Source organism: Nanorana parkeri, unplaced genomic scaffold (assembly GCF_000935625.1).
Source record: "Nanorana parkeri isolate BGI_ZX_2015 unplaced genomic scaffold, ASM93562v1 scaffold376, whole genome shotgun sequence".
Taxonomy (NCBI): domain Eukaryota; kingdom Metazoa; phylum Chordata; class Amphibia; order Anura; family Dicroglossidae; genus Nanorana; species Nanorana parkeri.
In genome coordinates, this window is record NW_017306644.1 from 584,737 (window position 1) to 596,555 (window position 11,819).

At 44.6% G+C, this 11,819-nt stretch overlaps 1 protein-coding gene across 1 annotated transcript in view; it reads left to right on the plus strand.

Moving 5' to 3' along the window:
* PEX14 (peroxisomal biogenesis factor 14) overlaps window positions 1–11,819 on the plus strand; it is a 117,932-nt gene that overhangs the window by 101,948 nt on the left and 4,165 nt on the right. Inside the window, exons 6-7 of the mRNA XM_018559036.1 lie at window positions 5,680–5,782; window positions 10,890–10,987. Coding sequence (XP_018414538.1) covers window positions 5,680–5,782; window positions 10,890–10,987 — 201 coding nt within the window. The remainder of the gene's footprint in view (window positions 1–5,679; window positions 5,783–10,889; window positions 10,988–11,819) is intronic.

Here is an 11,819-nt window from a genome sequence, read left to right on the forward strand (position 1 = left end):
TCGTTGGGGGGGGGGGGGGGTGACGTGCCTACATCAATAGGTACTGACCTCCCAGCAGCTGCCACTGCAAACATTTTTCAATCTGGGTGATGATGTCACAGGAAGTAATAAAAGCTTTTTTCTCACCACAAGAACATCATCTAGAAGGGGAGTCTGAGATTTGGGGGTTACTTTTCATCATGCCTATATAGATTCTTTTAGTGAAAGAAGCAGCAATCCCCACTTAGTTTATTGATGACTGGTCATTAATATGGTATTGTGTGATTCATGGAACAACCAACAATGCACCAATAACTCATTGTAGAGGGGGACCCAATTCAAGAAGCTTACGTCTGACCTCTCCACCATGGTGTGTCTCAGTGCTTATATAACGTAGTTTGTCGAAACAGCTATTGTTTATCCCAGTTATTGCGCAATCCATTATGGAAGCTACACCCAAAATATGTGATTAATCATGTATATTATTACTCTACTTCTTTTGCTGCCATTAGTTCTCTTGAGAAAAATCACAGGTTTTTCATGTTTTCCTGCAGTAAGTTAGAATAAATCAGCAGAATAAAGTGTACCTGTAGTCTCGAAGAAAATTTGCAAACTGCAACTGAAGTGGCTGGAGAAGATAGGCCATTTTTAAGGGAAGTTTCTGGGAGGAAGTATGATATTTAAGAAAATCCGTGGGCCTAGCGATCTGGGAGCTACTATTGTATGTTTTTGTTTTTTTAAACTCACTTCATGAATAGAGGTCATTGAAGGCTACATGCCCAGACCACATTTATCAGTATAGGCCATTTACCGTGACAATAACTCTTGTTTCCAAGAACCACCCGCACTCCTTATGGTCCGCAACCTTCCGATGGTGGTGGTGCTTATGGTGATCACACAGATGGCGCCGTGCAAAGCTCAGAATAGTCTCAACAGGTCACCGGCACACACACTGATGAATTCAATATCTCTACGATATGACACAGCATGTCATTAGAAGCTGAAGCTAGCGTGTCGCTCTGATGAAGGGTCCCTGCGAGGTTCCCAAAACGCTAGCTTCAGCTTCTAATGACATGCCGTGACATTTTTCATAAACATATCGAAGAGACATGAATTCATCTGTGTGTGTGCCGGTGACCTGTTAATACTATTCTGACAATAACTCTGACTAACTTGCCTACCCGAATAGTTTTACACTGTTTTTTTAAGGACACTGTGGCTTAGTGGTTAGCACTTCTGCCTTGGCAATATTAGGGAACCCGATATGAATCCCAACCAGGACACAACCTGCATGGATGGAGCATCCCAGTGGCCTTATTTCTCTTGGAGAATCAAGGTTCAAGATGTCTCTGCTGAATTCAGGGAAATCTGTCACTTTGCCCTAAGTCCCTCATTAGCCCATCCCGACCCACTTATACTTGCCCTTGCCACCCTCCCCTGCCGCTCTTTTGCTATGTTGGAGCCACTGCAAATATCCAGACTGTAGAGGAACAGTGGCTGGGGTTAGTGGGCATGATGAGTATAAGTGGGCTGAGGGGTAGACTAGTAAACGACTCTGTCACTACTCTGAAAGGCAGGACAAGACTTCTGCCTTGCAAGGCACTGCATAAATTGTGGGTGCCGTATAAATAATATAAATACCTGTAATAAATAATGATATATGCGGCTTTTATTTTGTACATGGTTTTAATAAATACCCTGCGTGTGTTTTTTGGTGTAAGCTGACAAATGGACAACAAAAAAATATAAAAATAGAAATATATTCTTGATCAAATTTCTAAATGTTGTCAATCATTTCTTTACACACTCTAATCCCCAGTGACAGCTGCAGCCTACCGGCTTTAGCTGTCACAGTGTCCATCTCCGTGTGAGGCCCAATGTCAACTGCAGCCAGCAGGTTTGTTTGTAAGCAGTTGAATTATTTTAGCAGAATGCTTTCACGCATTAAAATGCACAAAGCAAATGTAGTGATACTCTTTGTATAAATTGTGTATTGGCTGCACATGTCCACTTATATTTTCTGTTCTCTTTTCTCGACAGTCAGCACCAGCTATAAACTTGTTGAAATCTATTTCTGCACAGAAACAAACTTTTCCGGTAGTCTTGTTATTAGTGTTTAGGAAAGACCAACAGAAGTCCCGTATTCTGCTGGCCAGCGCAGGACATATGCAGATCAGGAACGTTGCACGAACGGCCACTTTCAGTCTTCCGTAATTTGGTTCTATTTCTGATAATTCTGCTCGCGAGTCATTCTCTCAATAAGAATCCTCAGTTGAGGTTTGGCATCGAGCGTGCGTGGCTTAATACCAAGTTATTGTGACTGCATACAATAAAAATGAATTAACATTAATTAAAACCAGCAAAATGTTATTATAACAAACTGTTTAGCGTACCCATCAAACAATTTTGGAAAGCTGTTAACAATATGGCCTATTTGCAATTCTAAAATCGCAGCTCAGTTAGTAACACACTTACCAGGCCGGAGATTATTCCCTGTACACCCCGTTTAATCCCAGTGCTGGACTTCCTCGTGGACTATTGGCCTTATTCAGATCAAAATTGTATCAGGTGCCATGACCCCTAACAACCAAAGGACCCATCTTGTAATGGTCTGACTACCAAAGCAAATTCTGGTTGGCCGTTTTGTTTGCTGTACTAAAAGAGTATCAAGAGCTCGAAAATCTTAGTTTTGGATACAGTGGGGAAGGGCGAGCAACCGTGTCAGGTTTTTATTGTTGTCCTTTTCTCCTAATGGAAAATCCAACTTTTGAGAGGAGGGAGGATTTCCCTAATTCTGGAGGGATTTCCTCGAGAGATTTCTTTTCGTTAGACATGTAAATTTAATTTAGTTTGGAATGGCTTTGCATCCGAATTCTAACACGTCCGAATGCGAACTTATCCGAATGCTCGTTTAACGAAAGTCCATTCCCGAATTTCAATCAAAATGTAAGTAATTCGGACATGTGACTGTTCTGTGGCCAATCAGATGGGTCTTTTTGGCCGTTGAATCAAATTTCGGATCCGAAAAACTAAAGAGATAAAAACGAAATGGATCCAAAAAGAAACAAATGTTTTGCTGGGTTACATGTCTACTTTTCATATCCTGTTTTGTATATGGGACAGAAAGCGAAGGGAAATCTCCCTAATGGGACAACTACAAGTCTACAAAAAAACAAAAACTAAAAGATGTTTTAAACCGTTTCTCCTTTATCCAAAACTGGGGGGAAAAAAAGTGGGCTTAGATCTATGTTAAAGCGGGACTCTAACCTCCCCTTCAGTCTCATATCTGACCACCAGCCTTCCCTTCAGTCTTCTATCTGACCTCCGTCCTTCCCTTCAGTCTTCTATCTGACCTCCGTCCTCCCCTTCAGTCTTCTATCTGACCTCCGTCCTTCCCTTCAGTCTTCTATCTGACCTCCGTCCTTCCCTTCAGTCTTCTATCTGACCTCCGTCCTTCCCTTCAGTCTTCTATCTGACCTCCAGCCTTCCCTTCAGTCTTATATCGGATCTCCGTCCTTCCCTTCAGTCTTATATCTGACCTTCAACCTTCCCTTCAGTCTTCTATCTGACCTCCGTCCTCCCCTTCAGTCTCATATCTGACCTCCGTCCTCCCCTTCGGTCTTCTATATGATCTCCTTCCTTCCCTTCAGTCTCATATCTGACCTCCATCCTTCCCTTCAGTCTCATATCTGACCTCCATCCTTCCCTTCAGTCTCATATCTGACCTCCATCCTTCCCTTCAGTCTCATATCTGACCTCCAGCCTTCCCTTCAGTCTCATATCTGACCTCCGTCCTTCCCTTCAATCTCATATCTGACCTCCGTCCTTCTCTTCAGTCTCATATCTGACCTCCATCCTTCCCTTCAGTCTCATATCTGACCTCCATCCTTCCCTTCAGTCTCATATCTGACCTCCAGCCTTCCCTTCAGTCTCATATCTGACCTCCGTCCTTCCCTTCAGTCTCATATCTGCCCTCCATCCTTCCCTTCAGTCTCATATCTGACCTCCATCCTTCCCTTCAGTCTCATATCTGACCTCCAGCCTTCCCTTCAGTCTCATATCTGACCTCCGTCCTTCCCTTCAGTCTCATATCTGACCTCCGTCCTTCCCTTCAGTCTCATATCTGACCTCCATCCTTCCCTTCAGTCTCATATCTGACCTCCATCCTTCCCTTCAGTCTCATATCTGACCTCCAGCCTTCCCTTCAGTCTCATATCTGACCTCCGTCCTTCCCTTCAGTCTCATATCTGACCTCCGTCCTTCTCTTCAGTCTCATATCTGACCTCCGTCCTTCTCTTCAGTCTCATATCTGACCTCCGGCCTTCTCTTCAGTTTTTTACCTGACCTCAGGCCTCCCCTTCAGTCTCATATCTGACCTCCGGCCTCCCTTTCAGTCTTGCACAGTTGTACCGACTCTTCTTCTGGCCTGAAATTGCTTCCTCTGATTTCACTGCAACACTGTGAGCTACTCTCAGTGTTCATAAGAAGCTGCAGCAAGTCAGATAGAGCCTGCCTCCAGCAATGTCGCTCCTCCTTCCCCAGCCTGCATGTCCCTAGCCTGAGCCTTTCATTCATTGGAGTTCAGTTCTTTCAATCATGGAAGCATAGCATCTTATGTGGGACAGTCTGCATGCATTTATAAGCTGCCTAGGAATGCCTACTTCTCCAGGCTGTCACCTACCCATCAAGGCATTCTCAAGAGCCCTCAGTATCAGGTCTGAGGGCTCTTGAGAGGAGTAATGAGGCAGGGTGCTGTGATGTTTTCAAATATCTATGAACAGCATCCTGCTGACCCCTCCAACCAGCCATGATCTGCCTGCATTGCATAGAAAAGTGGACAGGCCCAGTGAGCATGTAATTGTGTGTAAATTAAGATATGAAATGGAAGTATTTTATTTAAAAAAAGCATTAGCGTGTTGACGGGGGGGGACCAGGAAAGGCTGATTGACAGCATAGATCGTAAAGGACCAAAGCAGGCAAAGCTAAGATTCGGTGGTTGAATCTCTGAGCTAAAATTAAAATTCATGCACATGTATCTCCCGGAGGCTCAGAGCATCATAAACAGGAGGTAATCAAATGATGACATTAGGATTAGTTTGTGTTGGATACACACACAGCAGTTCTTTCCAGAAATCTTCTTTAAAGACGAGTTCTATTAGGGAAACACCAAAGTCCGGCACTTAAATGCCTGCTGGAAACTAAGCCTGCTGTACTCAGGGTTATAGTTTTTCATCCAGACATAGCACAAATAAACCAGGCCACTCCCTCTTATTACCAGTCTGGTGTTCTGGGAACCCCTTTTGTAGACCTTTTTTGTATTGTGGGAAAGGTGTTCCCAAACACACCTGCGACCAGCTCTTTTCTGAAACTGCTAATAGGTTCCTAACAGCCAAACATGACATTTAAATCTGCCTCGGACTGAATTTGGATGCGAATAGAAAGAAGGTTGCACGGTACAGACCCAGCCACCGCACATGTGAGGAGCTCTCTGGAATCTGGTTGCGGTGGACAACCTAGAACTCACACTAGATTAAATTTAATGTACATGTAATGTATCAGTTTTCTGTAGGTAGTACACAACCCCCCCATTATAAAACAATACCTTGCAGTTATTTTTTTTTATTAGATCAGAATTCTTCTTTAAAAGCAAGCCTGTAATTTACATCTACATATTTATGTTGCTGTCATTGCCTCTTCTAGAGATACCTGCTTCCGCTAATCATCGGCAGCAAGGAGAACCGCAAGCAGCTGCAGCGGATCGAGTCCAGCGTCTCGGAGATGAGTGGCAGCGTCACGCAGACAGGTAACGATTAACGACTCCATCCCAGCTTTGCGCGCACACCAGGCGCACCCCCCCCCCTTCCCTTTCACACACACCCTCATAGACATGGTGACTTCATTTATCTGCTCACAAAATCTGTTCACATTTGCAAATGAAGACGCCGTCATTTCGGTTTAATTTAAAATTGCTTGTTTACTGTCGCTGCGGCCTCAATTAATTATGTTTTTACGGAAAGGATCCCAACCTTGGAATATTAATAAGGGGACTGGAGTGACAGCCCTTTAGTGTAATGGGAGGTTTTGGCTTCAGACTCCTCGGTGTGACAGCAAGGTGTGCGCACATGTGTCAAGATGTGGGAATAGTCTGTGCCGCATTACAGCCTCTGCCATGCCTTCCAAGGCATGGCAAGACACTGGCAGCGAGACCTACAGAAACGGGCCCTGGGTTTGTAGACGCGTCGGATAATTAATTGCGTTGAGAGATGCGGCGTAATAATGTAAACAATGAAGAAGTATTCCGCTACAAACTAAGAAAAAGAAAAACATTGAAGTATACATTAAAATAAGAAATTATGGAGGTTTTCTAATCTCTAGTAAGAGCAGGCGTCCCGTTTTGGCCACCTGCCGTGTCATACAGATGCCGCCTGTCCTTGGGCAGCTATAGTCAGTTTATGGTTGTCTGAAAAAGATCTGCTTGGTAGAGGTAATAAAACAGCTGCTTTGAAAGGGTGCGAATGGGGACAGCTCTTCCTGCCACCAGCTTTGGGAGCAAATGTAGAGCTCTCTCTTCTTTTTTTTTTTTTTCTTTCTTGTCCATTGAGGTACACAGGAGTTGAGATGCAGTCAGGTTATACTGCCACCCACAGGAGGACTGGACACTGACGAACAGAACAAGTGTAAACCAGCCCACATTATTACCCCTACCCAGCATGCGTCAGTTTTTTTCTTTAGTGTCCTAGGAGGATGGACGTAGTTTCTTCAGCTCTGCTGTGAAAAGTCTAACCAATTTTATACTAGCCTTTCAATTCAGTTCCTGGACTTCATTTTTTGTACTAGGTTCCCTCCGGGTTCCTTGTGCTAGTCCGCAGTGTTTTCTGTTGACCACATCAGATTGTAGGTCTGTGTTCCTTATCTGGGAATTTGTTGTTCTACTTGATTTTGGTGGGTTCTGGTTGATTAACTTTTCGCTGGCTCGTGTTTGACGTTTCCTTCTGTGTTGAATGCAATCGGTAGAAAGTCACTTGCACTCCAATTAAATTCTTTGACAATCTTCTTTATTGACCATAGTTGTGTCAGATGTTGTGTTCCGACGTTTCGGAACCATGTTGTCCCTTCTTCGGGCAAACAAACCTCAACCTAACCACTCAACGTTCTCAAACAATTCATTCCTACACAGCTACCTCCTCAAGCATCACTTCCCTCTCCCTTTTAGATTGTAAGCCCTCAGGGGCAGGGCCCTCCTTACCATCTTGTCTTGCATTGTATTGTGATTGTAATGTCTTCCTTATATTGTAAAGCGCTGCGCAAACTGTTGGCGCCATATAAATCCTGTATTATAATAATAAGTTCCTTCTGTGTGGAGTCATCTCACGCTGGAGGTGACTTTCTCTGTCCTGGTCTGGAGCATCAGGTTGATTCTCCGCATCGTCCCTTGGTCGTGTTTCCCAGTCTGGAAGTGGGTTCCACCTTATCCATTTCAGATTCAGGTGTTGGTCCTTATGGTGGCTAATGGGCTGGTGGTGGTCCCCGACCCTCTATGTGAGGCCTGTTGATGGTTGTTATTGTGTTACCCATCTCTCAGTTGGACTGATTTTGGATGTCCTGACTGTGTCTGTTGGCGCTCCCCGACCCTCTTTGTAAGACCTGTTAGTGGTTGTTGTTGTCTTTCCCACGAATCAGTTGGGCTGATTTTGGATGTCCTGACTGTATCTGCTGGCGGTCCCCGGCCCTCTTTGTGAGACCTGTTAGTGGTTGTTAGAATCTTTCCCACCCCTCAGTTGGGCTGATTTTGGATGTCCCGACTGTATCTGCTGGCGGTCCCTGGCCCTCTTTGTGAGGCCTGTTACTGGTTCTTATTGTCTTTCCCACCCCTCAGTTGCGCTGATTTTGGCTGTCCCGACTGTATCTGAACTCCTGTGTCTTTTACTGGACAAGAAGGATTTTTGTACTCTGTTGCTGCGGCAGGAAGTGAGCGAAAATCTACAGTTCAGAAACAATCGAAATATAAAAACTATTGAAGGTCCCCTAACCTTTTCCCACCGTACTAATAAAACAAAGTGCTTTCATTGTCACTGTATCTCCTATTAGAAACATTTCCTCTAACTTCCTGTCTCCTTGGTAACATTGTCCCTGGGACAGGAAGTGGGGGAAGATCTCCTGAATGGGGGCCACAGATGGCAAAAAAATAAAGACAAACAGGGATTCTAACTTCCCTTCCCTGATCTATCCAAAAAAAAAAGGTTTAAGCTGGAGAGAAACTTTTTTAGGTCACGGTGCTTCTTGAATGACCAATTTTTACTTGCTTCCTAAAAGTTGCTCCACGGCTACGTTGTGAAATATTTATGACACACTTAGACATAACAATTAAAACATTGTGTTCTGAGTAATCAGATCCACCCCGAATAATTTTTTTCTAAAAATAAACGTATTTTATCCTTTGAATCTACCTTCCATTTTTCTGCAATTGTGTAACCGAGGTAGCCAAACCCAAAGAATGTACAAAGGAATGTCTTCATTTCGCCTTAAAATGTTATTGTAGGTAGATTTGTGACCAGCCCCATGACAAGGAGGGTGTGTGATTGTGTGTTCTGTGATTTTAGCCAGCCTGCGGTGACTGGAAGGCTGTCGAATCCTAAGGGACTATCTTTCTTTTGTATAGAGCCGAGGGGTTACCGTGCTTTCCACACAGCACCGGTTCCCCTGATCACTGCCCTGCTTGTCTCGGTGTCTTGTCAGGCCCCCCTGGCGGCCTCTGTCACACAGATGACAGCCGAGGATAGATGGATAAAACAGAGGCAGTGCAGGAGATACAGGGAGATAAACTGCTTGATAAATGGTTGTCTGTGATAAGGGACACACATGGCTATACTTCTCAATCCAGTCAGCCCTCCGCCACAGTGATACATTGCAAATCCCACAGATGAGAGGGGAGGGGAGAGATTAGATGGGAAGAACATAAATCCCCGGGCTGGCGGGGAGAGAGAGAGATGGAGAGGAGCTGTAGTACACTAATGCTGCCCAACCTGTAGCTGTGAAGCCTGGGAGGCACTACAAAGCCAAGCATGCCCCTGCCACACATGGTGCTAGACTGGTTTCAACACACCTCCTGTTCTCAAGGGCCACAGCCCCTACACACTGGTGAATGAAACCTTTATGACCATAGGCGATAACAATAAAAACGACTGCTGAAGTGACCGTTGCTGCAGTCCCTTCCTTTTGCAATTCTAATCTGAAGTCTTAGTGCATCTTTTGCATGATGCATTAGGATCCTACTGTGTGGAAGTGATCGGCCTCTAGGCCTAAGCACTGCATCATGGGAGGAGAACACATGCGCCCCCATACTTAGAGCATGAAGTAACAGTAACTTCTGAAGTGACAGTTGCTGCAGTCACTTCCTTTTGCAATTCTAACCTGAAATCTTAGTACATCTTATGCAAAATATATTAGGATCCTATTGTGTGGAAGTGATTGGCCTCTAGGCCGAAGCTCGGCATCATGGGAGGGAGGACACAAGCTCCCCCATACTTAGAAGCACCAGTTGTTTTACAGTGGTGGCCTCAGAAGTGGCTGCTCCTTTAGTCTCATCCTGACCGAGTCACTTTAAGTGCCAAAATATATGAATGCATTGTCTCCCACAGTCACTCCCCCTTTCTATTCTAATGTAACATCTTAGTACATCTTGTGTAACATACATTTGGATCCTACTGTGGGAAAGCGATTGGCCTCTAGGCCCAAGCACTGCATCAAGGCAGGTGGTCACATGCTCCCCCATACCTGGAAGCACCAGATATTTTACACTGGTGACCACTGGAGGGTGGACTATCATTTTGCTCTAGATGGACAAGGTGTTAGTGTCCCTTTTAAAGCACCGCTTGTTTTGCGCTCAACAAATCAGGGTCTGCGACAATGTGAAACACAAATAATATACACTGAGTGGCCAGATTATTATGACCCCCCCCCATCAGTACTTGGTTGGGCCGCCTCGTGATTTCACGAGATGATGAAAGGTGATGCGAGGAATCTGACACGGCACTGTTGCCCTTCTGTTGTCTTGTATCAGTCTTGCCCCTCCCCCGTTCTGCCCTAACATTGACTAGTCGCTGACGGCCACAATTCCCACGTTCAGACCCAGATTTTCGGCTGACAGTCCGGTCTTTAAACACTTTAACAATGAGCCCCTCTTGAACATGTAACGAATTCTGCTGTTTTGCTGATACTCGCTCCATGGCTCCGAGCGCCAACAATCATCCCACGTTCAAAGGCTGTTACATCGCGTTGTTTCCCCGTATCTTCAGAAACAAATCACTTCTACTGTCGTAGAACCTGCTTCCCTATTTATAATGGTCTGGCCCTCTAGCAACTTCAGCGCCAAATTATAGCTAATTTGCCTACACACGTCAGGTGGTCATAATAAACTGGCCACTCAGTGTATAGGGGTCTTGCTGCACTCCTTACCGGTATAAGATGTTCCTTGAAATCCTGGTTGGTGCTCGTAGTGACCACGGATGGCGCCATGAAGATATACAAGTTTTCAAAAGGATTTCACCAGCACACCATTTAAGTGACATCAACAAAAGTCCATTTATTAATGGAGTACTGTCATTCCAGTACAAGCGCTTTCGGGGCTGCACAGGGTCCCCCTCATCAGGCTCAGAATGTAGGGGGCCCTGTGCGGCCCCCTGAAAGCGCATGTACTGGAATTACAGTGCTCCATTAATAAATGAACTTTTATTGTGGAAAAACAAATGACTGCTGAATTTCTGTGGCACGTTTGTGGATTTGGGCAAATGTTTTTTGTTTTATTTGCTATAATGTATGTGACTTCACTGTCACTGTGAGAACACTGGTGTCTGAGACACCCTTGCCCAGACCGTCGCCATTTATTCTCTATTTGCTGTTTTGTCCTCCAGTAACCCAACTCCAGACCACACTGGCCGCTGTGCAAGAGCTGCTTTTACAACACCAACAGAAGATCCAGGAACTTACCCAGGAGCTTTCCGCTGCTAAGGTGAGTGGGTGCCACCATCCTTCTGTTCTTTGCCACAAGCATTTTAGGGCCTGTGCCAACAGGCTTCAGTGGCCAAATGCAGCGCCCTTTGGCATGCGTTTGAGACTCTTCTGAGAGTATCCAGAATTCATTTCAGTGTTGTTAACCTGCATTTGACCTGCTTCAGCTGCTTTTGCATTGCCATAGACTTGTATGGGGAGAGCAACAGTTCAAAAGTAAACAAAAGCCCTATAAGACATTTTGATGGTAGCTCCCCGTTAGCTGTGACTTATTATGTAGGAGTGTATAGATTTTGGCATTCTTACTCGCACAAATACTGCTCGTTTACATAGATTGACCAGATGTTTCAATAGCTAACTCGCCTTTATTTCAACAGTAACCAAATTTTTTTTGTGCATTGGATGTAAAAGACATAAATATGTGTCGTGTGGTTTTCTTTATTGTTTGTGGTTATTCAGACTAATACTTTAAAGGACAAGTGTGGTGAGAGAAATGTGAAGGCTGCAAATTTTAAAAAAAACTCGTACTTCTTGGACCATTTATTGCTAGTTACATATTTTTTTTTAGCTTCTTTCTTCCGCTGACTTAGACCAGAGTTTCTCAACTTTTTTCAGTCACGGCACCCTTTAAAAGTATTCTGCAGGCACCCCAGTCTAAAATGTAAATGTAAAAAATGACATGTGGTCCCCCCGCGCCAAAATCTAATGCTAGATGGGTGGTTTGGTATGGATTGGGAAGTGGGAACGACATGGTAAAAAGCAAAAGAAAAACTATGTGGAGTTCCCCCTTCACATCACAGCCCTTCCCTCCTTCCCATCAGAGTCCCCCCCCC